Source organism: Elephas maximus, chromosome 22 (assembly GCF_024166365.1).
Source record: "Elephas maximus indicus isolate mEleMax1 chromosome 22, mEleMax1 primary haplotype, whole genome shotgun sequence".
NCBI classification, from domain to species: Eukaryota; Metazoa; Chordata; class Mammalia; order Proboscidea; family Elephantidae; genus Elephas; species Elephas maximus.
In genome coordinates this window covers 52364726-52390464 of record NC_064840.1, presented here as the reverse complement: position 1 = coordinate 52390464, position 25739 = coordinate 52364726, and the positions used below count along the sequence as shown (strand labels likewise).

At 39.6% G+C, this 25739-nt stretch overlaps 1 protein-coding gene across 2 annotated transcripts in view; it reads left to right on the top strand.

Annotated features, from left to right (window-relative positions):
• PIWIL2 (piwi like RNA-mediated gene silencing 2) overlaps positions 1-25739 on the top strand; it is a 78971-nt gene that overhangs the window by 37712 nt on the left and 15520 nt on the right. For both annotated transcript variants that reach the window (XM_049865968.1, XM_049865967.1), the window contains exons 16-19: positions 1869-1970; positions 2547-2663; positions 3222-3310; positions 4438-4543. In XM_049865968.1, the coding sequence (XP_049721925.1) occupies positions 1869-1970; positions 2547-2663; positions 3222-3310; positions 4438-4543 (414 nt within the window). The remainder of the gene's footprint in view (positions 1-1868; positions 1971-2546; positions 2664-3221; positions 3311-4437; positions 4544-25739) is intronic.

Genomic DNA, 25739 nt, shown 5'->3' with positions numbered 1-25739 from the left:
GGACATGTTATCAAGGGGACCAGTTCCTACAGAAGGACATCATACTTGGTAAGATAAGAGAGTCAGTGAAAAAGAGGACAACTACACAGTGGCTGCAACAGTGGGTTCAAACATAGCAATGATTGTGAGGAAGGTGCAGAACTGGGCAGTGTTTCATTCTGTTGTACATTAGGGTCGTTTTGAACGGCACCTAAAGACAACAACATACTATTGGTTTACCATTGATTGCAGTTTCTAGCATGTTGTTGTAAAAAAAATTAGCATAATGTTTACGAAAATACCTCGAAGGGGTAGGGTGTGGAGGTGGGGGGGACATGGGGAAATAGAGAATGATTGGGAAACATATAGAAGGTCCTAGTTATTTGCATAAAAACAGTATTTCATTCCACATCTCCTCAGTTAAAGCTCTGTGGTATGAGTGGATTAAGTTACTTAGTTAACTTAAGAGAATGGTAAACAAACAAAAAAGCAAGCAAATAGGAATTGAAAGCAGCAGCAGTAATTAACCCTTGCATATTTCCAAGCCTGGTCCTTTCCCACTTATCTTCTCAAGTCTTCTTACAAGTAAAACAGGTAATCAGGATCAGCTCTAGGTAATTTATGACCCCTAGAATATCAGAGAACATATCCCTTCTGGGATTTTCCTGTTTCTGAGACATACTCTAAAGATATCTAAGAATATGCCTGAAGAACATGTAACCCACTAGATGTTCGTTTTGGTCTGGATTGCCGAGGCCCACTGGAAGAGAGTTCATTCCCTCTCAACACCTACATTAAGCTCTGCTCATAATAAACACTCTTATGACCTGGGCCAAGACCCCATTGAGCCCGTTGAGGTCGAGTCAATTCCTACGCATAGCGACCCAATAGAACAGAGTAGAACTTCCCCCGTAGGGTTTCCAAGGGGCGGCTGGTGGATTCGAACTGCTGGCTTTTTGGTTAGCAGCCATACTCCTAACCACTGTGCCACCAGGGCTCCAAGACTTAGGTGAAAGCAACAAAGTTTTGTTTTTTTTTTTAATTTTTTATTTTACTTCACAGAGCAGACTAGTTTCTCGTTAAGCAATTAATACACATATTGTTTTGTGACATTGGTTGCCAACCCCACGACGTGTCAGCACTCTCCCTACTTGACCTTGGGTTTCCTATTACCAGCTTTCCTGTCTCCGCCTGCCTTCTCATTCTTGCCCCTGGGCTGGTGTGCCCTTTAGTCTCATTTGTTTTATGGGCCAGTCTAATCTTTGGCTGAAGGGTGAACCTCAGGAGTGACTTATTACTGAGCTATGAAGGGGGCCATATTCTCAGGGTTTCTCCTGTCAGACCAGGAAGCCTGGTCTTTTTTTATTTTTATTTTTTTGTGAGTTAGAATTTTCTTCTATGTTTTTCTCCATCTCTGTCTGGGACCGTCTGTTGTGATCCCTGTCAGAGCAGTCAGTGGTGGTAGCTGGGCACCATCTCGTTGTGCTGGACACAGCCTGGTGTGTGCTGAGAAGTCGTGAGCTGAGCAAATCCTCATTTAGATTTGAGAAACTTTTTCAGGGTTGGAATGTCCACCCTGTTACTTTCAGTTCTCTGTCTACCATAAAGCTCTTGTGGCTTTGCAAATTGTCCCCAAATAGCGTCCCACTTGACTGCTAACTGAAAGTTGGCGGTTCAGAACCACCCAGTGGCTCCATGGAAGAATGACCTGATAATCTGCTTCAGTAAAGATTCCAGCTAAGGAAACCCTGTGGGGCAGTTCTGCTCTGATCCATGGGGTTTACTGTGCATCAAAATCGATTCATGGGACCGAATAACAACAATAACAGAGTTTCATAAAAGTCCCCAGAGAGTTCCAAAGCCTGACCTATGTACCTTATCTCTTGAAGGGGAAGATACAGATGGTTGTTTGCATCATCATGGGCACACGTGATGATCTCTATGGGGCCATCAAAAAGCTGTGTTGTGTGCAGTCTCCAGTGCCCTCGCAGGTGAGTAGAGTTGGGGCATGAGGCATAGGTCAAAATTGTAGCCTTCCTTGAGTCTTGGAAAAGCAAGATCACATTTTTAAATAACACTAATTATTAGAAGCCAATATGTGTGGACTCTTCTAGTTTAAAGTTTCTCTTATTAAACTGGTGAATGGCAGGTAGCTCTTCATAAATGGTCCCTTTATTTTCCCAAATGAGTAGTTTCGCTTGTTCAGAGGTTGAGCCTCCTGTTGCTTTCACTTGACTGGGTTCTCAGACTATAGGCTTCGCTTTGAAAGGGGAAAGCTGTTTTTGCTGTCGAGGTTTTAAAAAAAAAAAAAACTCACTCTGCATAGGATCCTTTTGAAACTTTCTGTTGGTTGCTTTTTGTGTTTTTCTGTGTGTATGTGCACGCATGTGTGTGCATGTGCACGCATGTGTGTGCACCTAGAAACCCTAGAATTAGAACTATTAATGCAAAGGGTATTATCTGCTAACTCAGGTTTCTTACATACTTGGTATAATACTTGCTTTAGAATTAATGTTTACATTTTCTAAGAGGTTGATAATGTCCTGCTGTTGGTACTTTGATTATAGGTCATCAATGTCCGAACCATTGGGCAGCCCACCAGGCTTCGGAGTGTGGCCCAGAAAATTTTACTTCAAATTAACTGTAAATTGGGTGGTGAGCTCTGGGGAGTGGATATTCCCCTGGTGAGTGATGTTGAGATATGTCTTTATTGAATTCAGCTATCTGGAAAATCCTGCCTAGAGCTGGTTTCCTAAGCTAGTTATCCTTCTTATTTTCAGTGTTCACTCATTAATCTAAATGACTCGCTGCCTGTTTTTGTACAGTCTATGATCTAAGGATGTTTTTTACATTTTTAAATGGTTGAAAACAATTTTTTTCAACGAGCGTGAAGATTACGTGAGATTCAGTTTGCGGTGTCCTTAAATATGTTGGAACACAGTTACGTGTGTTCATTTACGTACTGTCTGGCTGCTTTCTCACTGTAATGGTAGAACTGAGCAGTCCTGACAAAGAGTAGGCCCATAAAACCTAACGTATTTACACTTTGGTCGTTTACTGTTCTAAATCTCTGACTTTGTTCATAATATTTAAAAAATGTCAAGATGATTGTAGTATTTTTCTTTCCCAGAACCTGTTTTTTTATATAAAAAGTAAATCGAAGGTTGTTTTGGGGTTCAGGTAATAATTAAAAATGGAGGGCTGTATTGCTTGTTTTTTGTTGTTGTGTTTTTCTAACCTAGAAACAATTAATGGTGATTGGGATGGATGTTTACCACGACCCTAGCAGAGGCATGCGCTCCGTGGTTGGCTTTGTTGCGAGCATCAATCTGTAAGTACTACTGATAGTTTCATTTTCTTTTGTTACCGAATTTTGATGCCTAATCCTACTATAGATCCAGCAAATATCTTTTTGAGTATTACGTATTATAGTATAAAGAGTGCTGAACTCATTCCTCTTCTGTCTTCCTGTGGTACGTGTTTATGTACCCTGTTTAGCATACTTGTCACGTGTGTAAGTTTGGTCCCTTACTAGAATATAAGCTGCTGCGGGATAGGGGCTGTCTTGTTGACATTTCCCCCGAAATGGGATTTTCTTTGTTTTTTCTGATTGTAAAAGTAAGGCATGCTTACTGCAACTATCTGTAGAAATTTAGAAAATGAAACTTACTCAAGGTTCATCTTTTATCAGCAACTGCTATCAAACTCAGATTTTCTTTTATACATATATTAACACATACGTTGTTGTCGTTTTGTGCTGTAGAGTCGATTTTGACTCATAGTGACCCTATAGGACAGAGTAGAACTGCCCTATAGGGTTTCCTAGGCTGTAATCTTTCTGGGAACAGATCAGCAGGTTCTTTCCCCCATAGGGCCGCTGGTGAGTTTGAACTGCTGACCTGTCAGTTAGCAGATGAGTGCCTAACCATTGCACCACCAGGGCCCCTTACTGACCTTTAAAGGTGGTGTGTATGTGTGTATATATATACACATACGTATATGTGTATATATATGACATATACTTGCATTTACACAAGTGGGTTAGTACTATTATACTTTTTCTCATCTTGTTTTATGCACTTAAAAAATCTATTTTCAACCTTTTCCTGTATCAGTATAAATAAATCTCAACTAATTCTTGTTAATTGCTGCACAGAATTTGTTGTATATCACTATTTAACTAGTTCTTTGTAGGTAGGTAGTTAAATTTTTTTGTATTAGAAGCATTTTTGTGACAAATATTCATAATTATACATACATTTTTGGTTCTGTTGTATGGCTTAAATGTGTTTTTTGCCCATGTTATCACAATTTGTTAAATGTATCATAAATGCATTAGTAGATACTTGTTGCCAACAACAAATTGGGTACATAAAGAAGCCTGTGTGAGGTGATATTCAGATAGGTCTTCTGTGTGTGCTTGTTCATCTCTCTCTCTTTACCCTCTCCCTGCCCCAGCACCCTCACGAAATGGTATTCCCGAGTGGTATTCCAGATGCCTCATCAGGAGATTGTGGATAGCCTGAAGCTGTGCCTAGTGGGCTCCTTAAAAAAGTTTTATGAGGTGAGGAGAGCAGAAATTCTGTAGTTTCAGAGTTTACTTACCTGACCACCTTGGCTTTAACAGGAAGTCCGATTTAACAAGACGGATCCCAAATCAAAGGTGAGTCTCTTAAATAGACTTAATAGTTAATCATTGTTGAACAAGCAGCTCAGAGTTACTCCTTTCAGGCTCCTCCTTGTGTAGATCAACTCAACTTGATTTGGTTTGGCAAATGGTATTACTTCCCAGGTTGTCCGCGTGATGCCTGTGGACATAATCTTCATGCCCTTATCAAGGTAGTTGAGGGTAAATTTCAACAATTAAAGTAGCTTATGAATTTACTCAGCTTTTTATGTCTGTTACTAGGAGCTGACTCTTTTAATTTTGGTTCAAGACAAATACCTCCTTGTTTATTAACCCTAGGACCCCAAAGAATGCTAGCCATGGAGAATTAGCACATTGCTGTCATTAAGCTGATATCAGGTCTGGAACAATGACTAAGCAAGGTACTGATTTTTGCCTTGGCCAGTACATCAAAGGAAACCTTAATAAGTGGCTTGTGTCTCTTAGGCTGGGCTAGCCCTTTACTTAGAGGTTAAACAGCAAGAAATTTAATAATTTTCTATGATTAAAGTCAGCCTCTAGAAATCCATCGTGTTTCTTTTCATAATAATGTTTCCTGAAGATGGTTTGATATTGCTCAGGTATTAGAGAGTATGTTTAAAAAAGTTAATTTTTTGTCCCTAAGAGGTCCGTATAGTATGCTGCTTTGTCACCAAGTTCTACTAGACCTTCTTTTTTCTTGCTGTTCTTTTCCTTCAGAGTTGCAGCTATCATTTGGGCCTTAGCTCAAAAATAACTTCCATGAAGCCTTTCCCATTATTCCCTTTCCACTCCAGAATGGTTTCTTTATCCTCCATTCCCATGGCCTTTTGTTTATAGTTCTATGTAGTAGTTACCATATTCTGCATTAGACTAGTTATTTGTATCTTTACGTCTTCCATTGGGTTGTAAATTAGTTGAGTAGTGTTTGGTTATTGACGGCTTTGTAACAAATTTTCTTAAAACTTAATGAGTAAAACAACCATTTATAATGTTCATAGACAGGAATTTGGACAGGGGATAGTAGAGCTTCAGTTCTTTTCCATGTAGCCTTCTTCATATGGTCTTTTCATATGACTAGTTTGAGTTTTCTTCACAACATGGTGGCTATGTTCGAAGGGTAAACATTTCAAGAGAATGAGAAAGCCAGATGGAAGTTACATTGCGTTTCATGCCATACCCTTGGAAGTCACAGAGTATCACTTTCACTGCATTTTTTGTTGTTGACAGAACCACAAAGTCTTGCCCAGATTCACAAAATGCAAAAAACTGATTACCATTGACTCCATCCCAACTCATAGTGACCCTATGGAACAAAGTAGAACTGCCCCATAGGGTTTGCAAGGCTGTAGTCTTCAAGCACTGTCTTGACTACTTTTGTATTCCTTATAGTGCCTTGTACTAGTTGGCTCTCTTCTTCTTGAGTTACATTGAATTTCTAGTGCTTGGCTCTGTTCTAAGTCAAATAACACTGTTTTGGTTTTTGTTTCTTTACCTGAACTATGGACTTAAGTACTGTTTGTTAAGTCCTATTGAACCAGGTCATAGACAAAATTGATCTACGCATTTCTAAATCTAGAATAAAACAAAAATTTTCACATACTGTCTGAATCAAGAGGTTTCATTTAACTCAAGGGCTTACTATTATTTTAGTCCTGTGCCAGCTTTTTCTGTTTCTCTAGCTGTTCTGCACATAGCAGAAGGAATCTCTTCTGTTTAAACTATTTGATCATGCCTTTCCCCTTATCCTAATTCCTTAGTGGCCCCAAAGCAAATTTAATCTTAAGTTTCTGACTCTCTCCAGACTCCCAAATTTTATCTGCCCTTAAGAACGACAGTAGCTACCAAAAGTTCCAGGACCTGCAAAAGATTATCTTCTTGTACATTTTCATTCCCATTCAAATCAATGTTTGTTATTCTGGGGCCCATCTTCTCCATTCTAAATTTTTCATTTGTCTTCCAGACTCATTTCCAATGATAAAATTTTTGCTTACTGTTTTCCTTGGATAGTTGGCTTCTTCCTCTTTTTAAAAAATTTTATCGTGGAGAAATGTATATAACAAAACATTTGCCATTTCAACCATTTTTATGTATGCAATTCAGTGACATTAATTATATTCACTGTGTTGTGCAGGCATCAGCAGTGTTTCCACATTTTTTCATTACCCTCAACTGAAACTCACTACCACTTAAATAATACCTCCATGTCCCCTTCCAGCCCTGCCCTGGTAACTACTAAACAACTTTGGTTTCTGTACATCTGCCTGTTCTAGATATTTCATATAAGTGGGATCATATGATATTAGTCCTTTTGTGATTGACTTTTTTCACTCAGCATAGTGTGTTCAAGGTTTATCCATGTCGTAGCATGTATCAGAACTTCATTTCTCTTTATGGTTGACTAATACTCTGTTGTATGTATATACCACATTTTACTTATCCAGTCATCTGTTAATGGGCATTTGGGTTGTTTCCACCTTTTGGCTATTGTGAATAATGCTGCACTGAACATTGGTGTACAAATATCTGTTTAAGTCTCTGGTGTTTTGGGGGAAATATACCTAGGAATAGAATTGTAATCCTATGCTTTAGCTTTTTGAGGAATCACCAACCTGTTTTCTACAGTAGCTGTACCATATTACAGTCCCACCAGCAATGGATGAGAGTTTCAGTTACTCCAGCACTTGGTATTGTTTGATAATAGCCATCCTAGTGGGTGTGAAGTGATATGTCATTGTCTGATTTTGATTTGCATTTCCCTAATGACTAATGACTTGGAGCATCTTTTCATGTGCTTATTGGCTGTTTGTATATCTTTGGTGAAATGTTTATTCAAGTCCTGTGCCGCCTTTTTTTTTTTTTTAGAATTGGGCTATCTGTTGTTGAGTTACAGGAGTTCTTTATATAATATGAGTGTTAAATCTTACAGCTATGTTATTCCTAAATATTTTCTCCCATTCTAGGTCGTCTCTTTATTCATAAAGTCCTTTGATACACAGAAGATTTTAATTTTGATGAGGACTACTTTATCTGTTTTATCTTTTGTTGTTAGTGCTTTTGGTGTCATATATAAGAATCCATTGTTGAAAACTAGGTCCCAAAATATTACTCCTATGGTTTGTTGTAAGAGTTTTATGGTTTTAGTTCTTATATTTAGGACCCTGATCCATTCTTGGGTTAATTTTTGTATATGGTATAAGATATGGGTTCAGTTTCATTCTTTGGCATGTGGCGATCCAGTTGTCCCAGCACCAGTGACTGAATAGAGTCTTCTTTTCCCATTGGATGGACTTAGCACCCTTGTTGAAAATCATTTGGCCGTAGATATATGGGTTTATTTCTGGACTTTCTGTTCCATTAGTCTTTATGTCTATCATTGTACCAGTACAGGCTGTTTTGGTTATTATACCTTTGTGTAGTACGTTATAAAATTTAGAAGTATGAGTCCTCTAACTTTGTTCTTTTTCAAGATTGCTTTGATTATTCGGGGCCCCTTGCAGTTCCATATAAATTTGAGGATTGGCTTTTCCATTTCTGTAAAAAAGGCTGTTGAAATTTTGATAGGGATTTCATTGAATTTATAGATCACTTTAGGTGGTATTAACATTTTAACAATCTTAAGTCTTCTGTTCCACAAACGTGGGATGTATTTCCATTTATTTAGGTTTTTTTTTTCCTTCAGTTTCTTTCAGCAATGTTTTATAGTTTTTAGTGTATAAGTCGTTTATCTCTTTGGTTGAATTTATTCCTAAGCATTTTATTCTTCTAGATTCTGCTGTAAATGGAATTGTTTTCTTGATTTCTTTTTCAGATTGCTCATTGCTGCTGTACAAAAACCCAGTTGACTTTTGTGTGTTGACCTTGTACCCTACCCTTGTGGTGAATTCATTTATTAGATATAGTTGCTTTTTTATGAATTCTTTGTGATTTTTTTTTTTTTTTAAATATGTAGAGGATCATGTCATCTGTGAATAGGGAAAGTTTTATGTCTTTACTCCTGATTTAGATTCCTTTTATATCTTTTTCTTGGCTAATTGTTCTGGCTAGGAATTCTAGTCGTGAGAGCAAGCACCCTTGTCTTGTTCCTGATTTTAAAGAAAAGACTTATTCTTTTACCAGTAAAAAAAAAAAAAAAAAGTTTTTTTTTTTTTTTTTAAGGTGTTAGCTGTGGGTTCTTCAGAAATGCCCTTTATCACATTGAGGAATTTGCCTTCAATTCCTAGTTTATTGAGTGTTTCGATTATGAAAGACTGTTGTATTTTGTCACGTGTCTTTTTGTTTCAATTGAGATGATCATGTGGTTCTTTTCCTTTGTTCAGTTAAACCCAAACCCAGTGCCGCTGAGTTGATTCCGACTCATAGCGACCCTAGAGGACAGAGTAGAACTGCCCCATAGAGTTTCCAAGGAGCACCTGGCGGATTCAAACTGCCGACCCTTTGGTTAGCAGCTGTAGCACTTTACCACTTCGCCACCTGCATTTGTTCAATTAATGTAGTGTATTATGTTGATTGATTTTCCTTGAACATATTAAGCATAGTTGTTTTAAAATGTGTCTGATTAATGGGTTATCTGAGTCTTCTATGGGTCTGGAGCTGTTATCTGTTGTTTTTCCTGGTGTTGAGCCTCTTTATTTTCTCCCCTTGTGTTCCTGGTTACTTTTTATTTACTGTCAGAGATTATAGAAATAATTTGATATCTAGAATATGTTACTTTTCTCTATAGGATTTTCCATTGCTTCTGACAAGTAGCAGTGAAAATAGCTGTCAGGGCTCACTTTAGACCACATTCAGAAATTGAAATAATTGAGAGTTGGTTCCTGTTCATCTTTTTTCTTGCTACGTAACCCTTTTGGATTCACAGTCCTTAGACTAGGATGTATGCCTGGTACTACTGGTTTTTTACCTCTAGGGACTTTGAAAAGTGCTGCGTAACTTTTCAGTCTCTCAGCTGCCTGTTCCTGAATTAGCATATGTCTCTAGGGGAAAAGTAACCCAAATCAGAGCTCAGCTGTCTGGGTTTCTGTCATTTGTTGTCTTGGCTTACATATTCTTCTTTGCTTCATTAGCTCTTCCATTAAAATCAATCACTGGGTTGCGTGCTTGGCTTCTAACCAAAACGGTGGTTTGAACCCACCAGTGGCTGCTCAGGAGAAAAGACCTGTGGTCTGCTACCGTAAGGGTTGTTGTTGTTGTTAGGTGCCCTCAAGGTGATTGTGACTCATAGGGAGCCTGTGTATAACAGAATGAACACTGCCCCATCCTACTGCATCCTTACAGCCGTTGTTATGCTTAAGCCCATTGTTGTAGCCACTGCATCAGTTTATCTGGTTGAGGGTCGTCTTCTTTTTCACTGACCCTCTGCTTTACCAAGCATTATGTCTGTCTCCAGGGACTGATCCCTCCTGATAACACGTTCAAGATACGTGAGACGTGGACTTCCCATCCTTGCTTCTAAGGAGCATTCTGGTTGCACTTCTTCCAAGACAGATTTGTTTGTGCTTCTGGCAGTACATGGTATATTCAGTATTCTTCCCCAACACCACAATTCAAAGGTGTCAATTCTTCTTTGGTTTTCCTTATTCATTGTCCAGCTTTTTCATGCATATGAGGTGATTGAAAACACCATGGGTTGGGTCAGGTGCACCTTAGTTTTCAAGGTAACATCTTTGCTTGTCCACTTTGGGTAACCTTGCTGGTATTTGCATACCATTGGCATAACTTCCAGCATCACAGCAACACACAAGCCCCGACAGTGTAACAAACTGACAGACGCATGGGGACCGTAAAGATTACAGCCTTGGAAACCTTATGGGGCAGTTCTACCCTGTTCTGTAGGGTTGCTATGAGTGGAATCGACTAGATCTCAACTTTATACGTATGTATGTGTTCCTTTTAAAAAACGTGTGTGTATATATATACACACACGCATGTATATGTAAAAACAATGTGGGGACAGTGTCTGACCTCCTCTAACTTCCCAAGGGGGAGGAGAATCAAGATTAACAACCAGGCTGATGCCTATGAGGTGGAGGTCAGACTGCTTTATCTCTCCGCCATCTTTACCAACGCTGACACCAACTGTCCCTCCCGCAGCACTCTCTACTGGGTCTGATAATTCATTGCAGTGGCCACACAGGACTCAGAAACCGCACTCACAATTATGAGGTTTATTAGGGAAGTAACAAGTTACAATTCAGGTTTAGGAACATTCAGGGTACAATTCTTCCATCAGGACAGCCTCTTCCCGGTTGTGTTCACAGGCATGCCTCTTCCTGGCCCTCAGTCTCTGCCCAGAGGCACTCAGTGTTCTCTCTCAGTGGGCTGGGAAGCCCATTGCACTGTCTCCTGCTGCCAGGTTTCTGCTGCTGATCTCTCCTTCCTTGGTAGTGGTGGGCTCTTCTCTTTCCTCCCTCTGGAGTAGCTCATTTTAAGCCTAGCAGAATGGGAAAACTGACCAGTCCCTTTGGCAGGCCACAATTACCCTATCACACAGTCCTGCTCAATCACTTGGGTAGGAGTTACAAGACTATGGCTAGAAAGGCCACACAAAAGTAATCACACCAAAGGCCACCTCGTGGCTTTTCTGGCCATGGTTCTTTCATATCTGGAGGTTAACTTCCCCCTCCCAATCATTTTACCAGTCCAAAGCAGTTATCAACAATCCTTCAGTAGGGACAAAAGGTACCAAGGGTGAGGTTACTGAGGTACCAGCCATTCAGGTCTGCTGCAGGTATTCATCTGATGTGGTTGGGCTCTCCAGCAGTTTATCTGGTCTTCATCCTCTCTGGTGTCTGATAAAATTTAACTGAGAGAAGATTATCCTCTTGCTTTGAGGCTCACAAGGTATCAGCATAGCAAAACCTTTAAGAGACTTTCGCTTTGGCCACTGTACTCCAGTCTAGCAGCGCCTCCCCGTTAGTCCACTTTTTCACACTTAAAGCTTCTACAGTTACAGTTTTTACCATCACAACTGTTAACAATCAACACTCACAGCTGAATCATATAATCCTATCAGCATCTTCCCCCTCCCTCTCTTCACATCAGGAAAAGAGGAATCTCTTCAGTGGGGATTCTCCCTTGTTGCCCTTATTTAATGTAAGCACACTCATGAAAGCGTGTAAGCCAATTGCTTCATGCCTTTATTTCCCTCGGTTTTAGGTAGCCAATGTTTAAATTGCCTGTCTGTATCAAACCAGTATACTGAGGAGACAAGCATATTCCTTGGTCTTGAAGAATCTTCTGTTGTAGTTGGAACTTGAAGCATATGCATCCAATAAGCAAAGTCCAGCCCAGAGCAGGCCACCAATTGTAGCAGTCTACACCAGCTCACGGTGTCAGACATCTTTCCCTTCATTTGGTTGAGTTCTGGTAGGCTCACCCCTAGCCACCCGAACTAGGTCACAGTGGGTAGCAGCCTCAGGCTCGGGAGCTCACACACAACACACCCAGCACTTCAGACAGCCCCTTTACATTCTCTCACCCCTAGCCCTTTACTCCTGATGAACCAGTCTTTTCTTTCTCTCTCATCCCATGGGCTAGGTCAGTGGGTGCCAGTAGAATGTGTCCAGATTCAGCCCATCTCTTCATTGCTGCACTTGCCCCACTTCCACTCATTGAGTGGACCCTAGTGGTCACCACAAGCAAGGATACCAAGCTGTCGTCTCACTGGCTCCCTTTAACATCCAGTCCTGGAAGGGAGTTCCTTCTGATGGACATTAACTTTCCTGCCTCTCTGTGCATCCAGTAGCAGACAGTTTGCTTGAAATTCAAAAAGGAAAACAGTTACTTTTTTTTCCTTCAAATGTAAATCTCCTGTTCTCTCAGCGGTTCTGGGTAGGCCTGCATGTCCTTTCAAATGTAAAATCTGGGTGGGGCTCAGATTTTCCACATAAGCCCCCATTCTATACATGGGGCTACTGCATTGAAACAGCCTATGTTTTCCTCAGGCAAATCTTAGTTCCGCTTTTAGCATATCCAATCAAGTATTGGCTGAAGGGGGAGTTACATGCACTCTATAATCTGTAGTACCAAGTATTCATTTTTATCATATATTCAGGTCTGCTTTAGAACACTAAGTAGGAGAAGCATTCAATATCCATAGTACACTCAATGAAACAGGTAATCTTAAACTCATAACCCCTATCAAAATATTCCAGTTGAATCTTCTCTTCTCCACACTTGAACTGTCTTTCCATTCATATGCATATGGCCTTGGGCCTCTGGCTGGATGGAACCAGAACCCTGTCAGTCGTCCAGCTTATCTGGCCTGGCTTTGGCCTCAGGCCACTTCAGCTGCAGCTTTTCAGCCATTATAGGTAACAACAACAAAAGTAACCATGTAAGAATCAAAAGTTTCACTTCCCAAGCCCCTTTGTTTTTTCTCTTACAAAGGCCCATGCTTTCATGAATCTGGAGCCATTCTAAGGAATTGGGGGCAGTTTTTGATCTCTAAGTTCACAAGGGGGAAGGAGAGCCAAGATCAACAGCCCGAGGCTGATTCCTATGAGGCAGAGGTCAGACATGCCTTCTCTTGCCATGATCTTTACTAAGTCTGATGCCAACCGTCCCTCCTACAGCACTCTTTCCTGGGTTTGGTAATTCGTTGCAATGGCCACACAGAACTCACAGACCATACTCAAAATTGTAGGGCTTATTAGGGAAGTAACAGGTTAAAATTCAGGCTCGGGAACACTCAGGACACAGTTCTTCCATCAGGACAGCCTCTTCCCAGCCGTGCTTACAGGAACACCTCTCCCTGGCCCACAGTCTCTGCCCAGAGGCACTCAGTGTTCTCTTTCTGTTGGGCTGGGACGCCCACTGCCGTCTCCTGCTGCTGGGTCTCTGTTACTGATCCCTTCTTCCTTGGTAGTGTTGGGCTTTTTTCTTTCCCTCCTCTGGGGCCACTCATTTCAAGCCCAGCGGGATGGCAAAACTGACCAGTCCCCTTGGTGGGCCACAATTACCTATCACACAGTCCTGTCTAGTCACCTGGGTGGGAGTTACAAGACCATGGCTAGAAAGGCTGCACAAAAGTAATCAATTGAACCGTAATATATACCTTTTTTTAAAAATTAGGTGATAAACATGGTATTTGCAGTACCATTCACAGAAGTAGTGTGCGGCCAGGAATGATGTTTTTCCCAGAGAGAATACTTAGGTTTATTTCTTCCAGGTGTATCAGCTCTCTGAGAAACTTGGGAACATTCACACTTTGGATCATCATATCTAATTTTAGGTGAAATAATTCAAAGCTGAGATGCAGTCACTCCTAAAGGCCTGTATACCTCTGATTTACCCTTATTCCTAGGATACAGCCCTTTAAGGCCTGTAACTAAATGATGGGGTTCTCTAATGCCAGCAGTCAAAAGTGCTTTTATTCAAGAAAAATGATTGAATCTTGGTAAGGACAGCCAGCCTTGTGAACCCCATCTATTCAGTAGCCATGACACCAACAGCCCCACAACCATGGTAACTGTGAAAACAGCCTATGAGTCACTGAAAGGAGCAGAACAGATTTGGGTCTCCCAACAAGGCCCCATTTCCAGAGATTTGTCATTCTCGAAGCTGCTTGTTAGCTCCCTGAAAAAGCCTCATTCACAGGTTGGTCTTTATTTGGCTTGACTCAGAGCTTGCTCAGAGAGAAAAGACATACATCATGGCTATTTGCCGAGTACAGCTAGTTTTAATACTTGACACTGTGGTTACCTAAAGCAGTAAACTAGAAGGGTAGGGCAATTGAGATTATTATGAGAAAGAGAAAGAAAAAAGAACAAAGAGGAATGAACAGAGCCGGAGACCTGTGAGACATCCTTAAGCCTATTAACAGTGGCATAATGGAATTCCCAGGAGGGTAGGAAAGGAACAGAAAAAATATTTGAAGGAATAATGGTCAGAGAATTCCCATAGTTGATGAAAAGATTAACCAGCCCATCCAAGAAGCCCAACAAACACCAAGTAGGACAAACTCAGAGACATCTGCACCTATACACATCATAGTAAAACTGTCAAAAGCCAAAGACAGGGCATCTTGAAAGCAGCTAGATAAAAATCATCACACTCAAAGCAATCTTCAACAAGATTAACAGATGAGTTCATGAGATACCACGGAGGCCATATTCAAATGACATATGTGAAGTGCTGAAAGAAGGGATTGTTAAGGAAGAATTTATGCATAGCAACAGTACCATTCAGAACCAAAGGAGAAACCTTGACAATGTTTTGCTGTGTAAAAAGGAGACATGCCAGAAGTCTCACATTATATGAGTCCATTTCTATGAAGTGTTCAGAACTGGCAAATCCATAGAGACAGAAGGGAGATGACTGTTTTCCAGGGACTGGGGAGACAGGTAGGAATGGAGAATAACTGCTATTGTGTACAGGATTCTTTTGGGAGTATGTAGATATTCTGGAATTAGATAGTGTTGATAGGTGCACTGAATTGTGCACTTTAAAATAGCAAATTTTATGTGAATTGTATCACAATTTTTAAAAAATGAAAGAGAAATAAGATAGTGCCAGATAGACAAAAACAGAGTTCATTACTAGCAGACCTGTTCTAAAAGTCTTTCAGGCTGAAATGAAATGACACTAGACAGTAACGTGAATCCACATGAAATAATTTGTAGCACAAGGAAAGGTAACTACATAGACAAATGTAAAAGATATTAAAATATATATTTTTTATAACTTTCTTTTCCTGACTTAAAAGATAATTATAAATAATAATTATAAATCTATATAAACGTGCATATAATGTATAAAGGTGTAATCTGTGTGACATTAACCATAAAGGGGGTAGGGGAGTAGAGTTATATAAGAGTAACGTTTTTGTATAGTATAGAATTTAATTTTACGTTGATGTTAATTGTAATCTCCAAGGCAACCTCTAAGAAAAAAACTCCAAACAATATAATAAAAGAAACAACAATAGTATTAACATGGTAACTAGAAAAATTTAACACAAAATAAGGCAGTAATGGAGAAATAGAGGAATAAAAAATACGTAAGACGTATAGAAAACCAATAGCAAACTGGCAGACAGAAATACAGCATTATTGATAACACTAAATGTAAATGGACTATAAAAACTCCAATGAAAAAGTAGAGATTGGCAGAATTTAATTTTTTAAAAGCACGTAGGTGTGCTATTTACAAGAGATGCACCTTAGATTCAAATTTACAAGTGCATGAAAGTATAAGGCTAGAAAAAGACATACCACACAAACAGTAATACAAAGGGAGCTAGAGTGGCTATATTAGTATCAAACAGAATAGACTTTAAGACAACAATTGCTACTAAAGACCAAGAATGATACTTTTTATAATGAGAAAACAGTCAATCTATCAAGAGGATGTAACAGTTAACAAACATTTATTCCCCTAACAACAGAGTCCCAAAACACAAATTTACAGGATTGAAGGGAGAAGTAGACAATTCAACAATAATAGCTGGAGACTTCCGAACTCCATTTTAAATAATTGAAAGAAAAACTAGGCACAAGGTCCACAAAGAAATAGAAGATAGGAATAATATTACAAACCTTCTCAATGCACATGGAACATTCTCCAAGAGAGACCATATGTTGGGCCATAAAATAAGCCTCAATAAATTTAGAAAGATAAATGTAATACAGTGTTCTCAAACCATGATAAAATGAAGTTGATAACGGAAGGAAAACTTGGGAATTCACAAGTACGTGGAAATGAGACAATAGAGTCCTAAGTAACCAATAGGTCAAAGGAGAAACAAAAATGGAAATCAGAAAATACTTTGAAAGGAATGAAAATGATGACACAACATACCAAAACCTACGGATTCAGCTAAAGCAATGCTTAGAAGAAAATTTCTAACTGTAAAGGCCTGCATTAAAAAAGGTCTCAAATCAGTAACCTAAATTACTCCACCTTAAGAAACCAGAAAAAGAAGAGCAAGCTAAACTCAAAGGAGAAAGAAGGAAGTAATGAAGGTCAGAGATAAAGTAAGGGTGTAGAAGGCCGAGAGGCAAAATCAGTGAAACTAAAAGTTGGTTTTTTTGAAAGATAAACAAAACCGACAAACTGTTAGCTAGAACTACCCACAAAAAATAGGAAATTCAGATTACTAAAATTAGAAATGAAAGAGGGGACATCATTACTGGCCTTACAGGAAAAAAAAAAAAGATTATAAGAGAGTACTGTGAACACTCTATGCCAGCAAATTAGATGACCTACTTGAAATGGACAAATTTCTAGAAAGGCATAAACTACTGAAACTGACTCAAGAAGACATAGAAAATCTGAATAGATGGACCTGTAACAAGTAAAAACCCAGACCAAACCCATTGCCTTCGTGTAGATTCTGACACATAGTGACCCTATGAGAGAGAACTGCCACATAGGGTTTCCAAGGAGTGGCTGGTGGATTCAAACTGCCGACCTTTTGGTTTGCAGCCGCAGCTCTTAACTACAGCGCCACCAGGGCTCCATAACAAGTAAAGGAATTGAGTTAGTAACCAAAAAATATCCCATAAAAAAAACCAGGCCTGATGATTTTTTTTTTTTTTTTTAATTACTTCCTCCTCCTTCTTGTCTGGCTTATTTACTTATTTTTATTGAACTTTAGGTGAAAGCTTACAGAGCAAATTAGTTTCTCATTAAACAATGCACAAATTGTTTTTGTGACACTGGTTGCCAACCCCACAATATGGCAACACTCTCGTGCATTCAGTCTTCCTGTCCCTTCCTGCCTTCTTGTCTTTGCTTTTGGGCTGGTGTGCCCATTTAGTCTCTTATACATGGTTGAACTATGTGTGTTATTGTTTTATTGTTTTATAGGCCTGTCTAATCTTTGGCTGAGGGGTGAGCTTAGGAGTGACTTCAGTACTGAGTCAAAAGTGTACCTGGCTATAAGATAGAAGATGATACTGGTGAGGAGTGAGCTTCTCGGCTTAAGTAGACACATGAGACTGTGTGGGCAGCTCCTGTCTGGAGGGGAGATGAGAAGGCAGAGGGAAACAGAAGCTGGCTGAATAGACATGGGAATACAGGGTGGAGAGAAGGAGTGTGCTGTCTCATTAAGGGGAGAGCAACTAGGAGTATATAGCAAGGTATATATAAATTTTTGTTTGCGAGACTGACTTGATTTGTGAACTTTCACTTAAAGCACAATAAAAATAAAAAGTTTTAAAAAGATGTTTCTGGGCCCTACTTTCGGGGTTTCTCCATTCTCTGTCATACCTGTAAGTCTGGTCTTTTTTTTGTGAGTTAGAATTTTGTTCTACATGTTTCTCCAGCTCTGTCCCAAACCCTCTACTGTGATTCCTGTCAGAGTGGTAGGTGATGGTAGCCAGGCATCATCTACTTGTTCTAGATTCAGTCTGGTAGAGGCTGTGGTAGTTGTGGTCCATTAATCCTTTGGATTAATCTTTCCTGCGTATCTTTGGTTTTCTTCATTCTCCTTTGCTTCAGTGGGGTGGGACTACTGGATGTATCTTAGATGGCTGCTCACAAGCTTTTAAGACCCCAGATGCTATTCACCAAAGTAGAATGTAGAACATTTTGTTTATGAAGTCTGTTATGCCAGCTGACCTAGATGTCCCCCGAGACCATGGTTCTCAGCCCTCAGCCTAGTAACTTGGTCCCTCACTGAGTTTGGATAGACCTTGGTCAGGTTGTGGTGACTGGCCCAGTATTGTGTTCTGTCTTACCCTTCACCAGAGTTACTACTTGTCTATAGTTACTGGTTTTTCCCTCCCTGCCCCTCTCCTCCCTCATAGCCATCAAAGATTGTTCCTTTCTATGTGTAAATTTTTTCATGAGTTTTTATAATACTGGTCTCATACAGTATTTATCCTTTTGTGATTGACTTGTTTCCCTCAGCATAATGCCCTCCAGATTCATCCATGTTGTGAGATGTTTTGTAGATCTGATGACTTCATTGTTGAATTCTACCAACATTTCAAGAAGAATGAACACCAATTCTCTACAAACTCTTCCAAAAAAATAAGAGTGACAGGTATACTTCCTAACTCATATTATGTGGCCTACATTACCCTGATACCAAAGGCAGACAAGGACATCAGAAGAAAACTAGAAAAGGCATCCAGTCTGTATAGTAAGAAGTAAAACTATCTTTGTTTGCAGATGACATGCTTTTATGTATATAGAAAACTCTATAGATTACCAAAAAACTATTAATGCAAATAATCAAGTTCAGGAAAGTTTAGGGTACAAGATCAATATAAAAAAAATCAGCTGTATATCTGTACACTGGCCATGATCAATCTGAAAATGAAATAAAACAATTCCATTTATAATACGTCAAAAAATAAAATATTCAGGAAAAAATTTAATAGAAATGAAAGACGTGTACACTGAAAACTGCAAGACATCGTTGAAGAAATTGAAGACGTAAGTGAAAGACAAACCTGAGTCCATGCGTTGGAAGACTTAATATTAAGATGGCAGTACTCTTCATACTGATCTACAGAGTCAGTGAAATTTCTGTCAGAAGTGTATAATTTTTTTTTAATAGAAATGTACAAACTGATTTAAAATTCATATGGACATGCAAGGGACCCAGAATACCTAAAAGAATCTTGAAAAAGAAGAACAAAGTAGGAGGATTCACATTGCTCAGCTTCAAAACTTAACCTACAGTAATTAAGACAGTCTGTGGAATATCAAAATAGATACATAGATCAGTGGAATAGAGAGTCCAGAAAGAATAATCTTTTCAACAAATGGAGCTGAGACAACTGGATATTGACATGAAAGAGAATGTAATTTGATCCCTAACTCACACTGTATGTAAAAATTAACTCCCAGTGGATCAAAGACCTAAATGTAGGTGCTGAAACTATAAAAATCTAGAAAATAACTTAGGTGTAAATCTTTGTGACTGTGTATGAAGCAACAGTTTAGATATGATACCAAAAGCATAAGTAACCAAAAAAAAATTAGATAAATTAGACTTCATCAAAATAAAAACTTGTGCTCGAAAGAACGCTATCAGGAGAGTGAAAAGGCAACCCATAGAATGGAATAAAATTATTTGCAAATCATATATAGGCAGTCCCCAGGTTACGAACGTCCGACTAACGTATGAACCAACCCCCGTAAAGCCTGTCAGGAAAAAACTGACTCATTGTTCAGGCACTGGTCTCCCATGATGGACCACATTTCTCCCGTGTATGCAGATGCTGCAGCGGGTCCTTGGATGGCTGCTGGTGGAAGGCAGGGCCCTGCAACATGGTGCACACAGCCTCAGCCCACAGCAGCAAGCAGAGAGCCCACATGCACCTGCCTCCCTAGGGGCTTGGAAGCACCACAGCTCCGCTCTGCTTGACAGGCCTGCAGGTGGTGGTGGCTGGCAGCCAGGGTGCAGGCACTGTGTTCTGTGTGTTCTCCAAGTACAACTGGTCAGTACATCTTGCAGGATACACAGCTGGGCCTCTATGGTGTCTGCTTACCCAGCTGTGCCCCGCCTCATCCCGCCAGGCCGTTCGTGCTGTGCAGCATGGGGCCGTCACTTATCTGGGCTTCTGTTTTCCCTACCCTACACATGGGAGATCTCACTATTACAGTGGTTCTTGGCTTTTTGGTGGCTAGAATCTGGGGGCAGTCTTAAGATTCCTGACCTCTGTATGTCCATATGGTTTCAGGAGGAGGGGGTGGTCCATGGAGAAGTATCGAACTTGGGTTTCCTTAAGCGTCCTCTTCCCAACCCTTGGGCCCCAACTCTCTCTTAGCATATCCTGAGCTGCAGTTTCTCCCTTGTGCCCCAAGGCAGGGCAATCATATTTGGTGCGTGGGGTTGGCAGGTCTGGTGAGGAGGTGATGGAATAATCCATCTGGCCCCAGCACCACCTTACCCACACCCCAAACCTTCCCTGCCGCAGAACCCAGCAGAAATGCAGCCCAGTGATACAATGTAGATTTAGTTAGTTCAGAGTCTGCAATAAAGTGATGAGTCTCAAAGACTTTACAGAATAGAATCTTCTGAGTATTTTGGGTAACGTTTGCCCTGTAGCTATCTCTTCAACTGTGGAGAAGGTACATACAGTGGTTTGTAATAATGAGTTCTACTTTGCAACATGCCATCAAAACATTATTGTTACTATTACTGCATTATTGTGTTAAAGATGTTACAGTGTATCTGGAGCTATTTAATGTTTTTCATGCATAGAGGGGTGCACTATGTACTGTATACTAAGACAAACATTTGACTGACGGATGTTACATACAAACTGTACCTGTTCAGACTTATCATACAAATTCAACTTAAAGACAGATTTAGGAATGGAACTTGCTCATAATCCCAGGACTGCCTGTATCTGTTAAGAGTCTAGTATCCAGAATATATGAAGAACTCTTTACAAGTCAATAATGAAAGACATTCCTATTTAAAAATGGGCACAGATTTAAATAAACATTTCTCCAAAGAAGGTACAAGTTACAGATTGAATTGTGTCCCTAAGAAAGCTATGTGTACCAGTAACCATGACTCTGGAAAAATAGGTGTGTTCTTTCGTAATGTTAACGTGGACATATCACAGTAGGTTGGCTCTTAAATCCTTCTGAATGGTGTCTTAAAAAGAGCAGAATAGACCCATGTCATACAAGGTGAAGACAGACACCATGTGATAATGGAAACAGATGGATCTACAAGCCAGAAACATCAAGGATTGCTGGCAACAACTGGGAGCTGAAAGAGACAAGGATCTTTCACTGGAGCTGAAAACTCTAAATTCAAACTTCTAGCCTCCTGAACTGTTAGAAAAGAAATTTCTGTTCTTTAAAGCCACCCTCTTGTGGTATATTTTTCATTATGGCAGCACTAGCGAAGTAAGATAGCATATAAATAGCCAGTAAGCGCATGAAAAGCAACTCAATATCATTAGTCATTAACCAAACCAGATCCATTGTCATCGAGTCAATTCCCACTCATAGGGACCCTATAGGACAGAGCAGAACTGCACCATAGAGTTTCCAGGGAGCACCTGGTGGTTTCGAACAGCCGACCTTTTGGTTAGCGCTGTAGCACTTAACCAGTACACCACCAGGGTTTCCATTAGTTGTTAGGGAAGCGCAAATCAAAAACAACAATGAGCTATCCCTTTACACCAAAACCAGATGAAGACATTACAAGAAAGGAAAACTACAAACCAGCACTTATCATGAACATAGTTGTAAAAAATTCTCAACAAAATATTAGCGAAGGAAATCTATGTATAAAAAGAATTGTACACCACAGCCAAGTGGAATTTCTTGAAGTAACATAAGGCTCTTTCAGCACTTGATAACCAATTAATCACAGCAGCAGCTAAAGCAGGAGCATGTATGCATATCAATAGATGGGTGAAAAGCATTTGACGAAATCTAACACCCACCCATGAGAAGAAAAACTCCTAGCAAACTATGGAAAGGGCAGAGCGTCCTCGAGTTGATAAAGAACATCTGCAGAAAACCTACAGCTGACTCGGGCTTAATGGTGAAAAACTAGATGCGTTCCATCTAAGATCAGAAACAAAGGCCATCCTTTCTTACTACTCCTACTTCGCATCCTACTAGAAGTCTTAGCTAATGTAGTAAGACCAGAAACAAGTAAAATTATACAGATTAGAAAGGAAGAAATAAAACTGTCTTTGCAGATGGTCTGATCATGTAGAAACTCAGACGACCCGACACTACCCTACCTCAAGACTTAAGTTGAGCTAGGGTAATCGAGGCAGTGTGGTATTCACAAAAGAATATACGAGTAGATTACTGGAACAGAATAGAGAATCCAGAAACAGACCCACACAAATCTAGTCAACTGATGTTTGACAAAGGAGCAAAGGTAGTTCAATGGAGAAAGGATAATCTTTTCAACAAATGATGTTGGAACAACTGGGCATTGACGTGCAAACAAAATGAATCTAGACACAGACCTTAAAACTTTTCACAAAAATTAACTCAAAATGGATTATAGACCGAAATCTAAAATGCAAATGTGTAAAACTTCTAGAAGATACCATAGGAGAAAACCCAGGTGACGCTGGGTTGGTCGGTGACTTTTTAGATACGGTACCAAAAGCACGATCCACTAAAGAAAGAATTGATAAGATGGACTTTATTGAAATTTAAAACTTCTTGTTCTGTGAAAAACACTTGAGAATGAAGGACATGCCACAAACTGAGAGAAAACATTTGCAAAACACATATCTGATAAGGGACTTTATCCAAAAGATACAAAAAACTCTTGAAAGTCAACAATAACAAAATAGCCCACTTAAAATTGGGCAAAACGTCTGAACAGACGCTTCACAAAGAAGATACGTAGACAGAAAATAAACCTATGAAAAGATGCTCAACATCATGGTACTAGGGGTTGAAAATTAAAACAAGACACTGCTACACACTTATTAGAATTGCTAAAATCCTGAACAACTGACAATACCAAAGGCTGGTGAGCAGGTGGAGCAGCAGGAGCTCTCCTTTGTTGCTGGTGGGGATGTATAATGGTATAGCCGCTTTTGGAAGGCAGCTCAGCAGTTTCTTACAAAGCCAAACATAGTCTTACCTAAGATCCAGCAACTGTACTCGTAGGTGTTTACACGAATAAGTTGAAAACTTCTGTCCACACAAAAACTAGCACGTAAATTTTTTTAGCTTTATTCTCAATTGCCAGTAACTAGCAGTAACCAAGATAACCTTTCAGTAGGTGAATGGATAAACATACAATGGAGTGTTACTTAGCAATAAAAAGAAATGAGCTATCAAGCTTTGAAAACACATGGAGGAACCTTGAATATATATTGCTAAGTGAAAGAAGCCAGTCTGAAAAGATGACTATGATTCCAACGATATGACTTTTCTAGAAAAGATACAACTATGGAGACACTGAAAAGAGCAGCGGTTGCCATGGGTTTGGGGAGAGGGATGGAGGGATGAATAGGTGGAGCACAGGGAATTTTTAGGGCATCACTGTTCTATACCACAGAATGAGTGAACTGGACAACACAGTGAACCCTAAGATTAACTATGAACTTTAGTTAGCACTGGTTCAATAATTGTGAGAAATGTACCACTCTAATGCAAGATAGTAATAGTTGGAAAAACTGTGGGCTGGGAGGGGAGGAGGGGAAACCAAAACCAAACCTAGTGCCATCAAGTCAATTCTGACTCATAGCGACCCTATAGAACAGAGTAGAACTGACGCATATGAGTTTTCAAGGAGCGCCTGATGGATTCGAACTGCCAACCCTTTGGTTAGCAGGTGTAGCACTTAACCACTCTGCCACCAGGGTTTCCTAAAACCACTCTAAAAAAAGTCTATTAAAAAAAAATGAGATTCCACTTCACACCCACTAGGATGGCTAAAATAAAAAAGATAAGTGTTGGTGAGGATGTAGAGAAATTAGAACTGTCCTATATTGCTGCTGAAGGGAACGTAAAATGGTGTGGCTACTTTGGAAAACAGTTTGGCGGTTCCTCAAAATGTAACAGTTCTCTGAAGGACCCAGAAATTCTTCTCCTAATCTATACCCTAGAGAAGGGAAAACATATGTCCACATAAAACTTAGACACAATGTTCATAACAGCATTCTTCATAAACACCAAAAAGTGGAAACAACCCGCAAGTGTCCATGAATTGATGATAAACAAAATGTAATGTATCCATATAATGCAAAATTATTTGGTTATAAAAAGGAAAGAAGTACTGATAGATGCTTTAACATGAATGAATTGTGAAAATACTGTGCAAGGTGAAATTATTTAGTCATGTATAGGGTGATTCTCTTTGTCCAGAATGGACAAATCCATAGAGACAGAAAGTACGTTAGTGGTTGTTGGGGGGCTGGGCATGGTGAGTGACTGCTAATGTGTATGGAGTTTCCTTTTGGGGTGATAAAAACTTTCTAAAATTAGATGTGATTGCACAACTCCGTAAATGTAAAAACCATCGTACACTTCAAAAGGGTGAATTTTATAGTATGGTGAATTACATCTCAATAAAGCTGGGGTTGATTTGTTTAAAAAAACATTGCTCAACCTCACAGCCTTTTAGTTACCCCCGGTGTAATCATCAAACACTACTAAGAGAAGAATAGCTTCAAATGCCTGACTTATTCCAGGGGGCCTCTGTCTTAGTTATCTAGTGCTACTGTAACAGAAATACCACAAGTGCATGGTTTTAACAAACAGAAATTTATTCTCTCACAGTTTAGGAGGCTAGAAGTCTGAATTCAGGGCTCTAGCTCTAGGGGGAGGCTTTTTCTGCCTGTCTGCTCTGAGGGAAGGTCCTTGTCATCAATCTTCTCCTGGTCTAGAAGTTTCTTAGTGCAGGGATCCTGGGTCCAAAGGACATACTTTGCTCCTGGCTCTTTTTGCTTGGTGATAATGAGGCCCCTCTCTTCTCTGCTCACTTCTGTCTTTTATATCTCAAAAGAGATTGACTAAGTAAGATACAACCTAATCTTGTAGATTATGTCCCACCTCATTAACGTTAACGTAACTGCCTCTAATCCTATCTCATTAACATCATAGAGGTTAGGATTTACTACACATAGGAAAATTACATCAAATCACAAAATGGAGGATAGCCACACAGTACTAGGAATTATAGCCTAGCCAAGTTAATACAAATTTGGGGGGGACACAATTCTTAACAGCCTCCATGCTTTCTCTGATCCTTGCTGTGAACTTCCTATCTTTTTAGTTCTCTAAGGTCTTCACATAGGATGTTTTTTCCAGCTTTCCAATTTTCCTTAGTTGTAGGGCTTCTCTGAATCCTCACCAGGCAATCTTAAGGATATCCATGGTTTTACTTAATGTCTTAATTTAGGTTTATATTTCTAGTCCAGCACTTCTCAAAATGTTTGATCTAAGGGTCCTTTTATGTTCTTAAACATTATTTAGGGCCCCAAAGAGCTTTTGTTTATGTGGGTTTATGTGGGCATCTGTCAGTAATTGCTGTATTGGAAGTTAAAAGTGAGAATTCTTAAAATGTTGATTTGCTTAATAAGTGACTATAAACTCAGTACTTACTGACATAAATTATTTTAATTAAAGGTAAGTACTTCCAAAAATCGCAGTGAGAAAGTGTCATTGTTTTACACTTTTGTAATTGAACTTTAATGTTTGGGTTAATAAA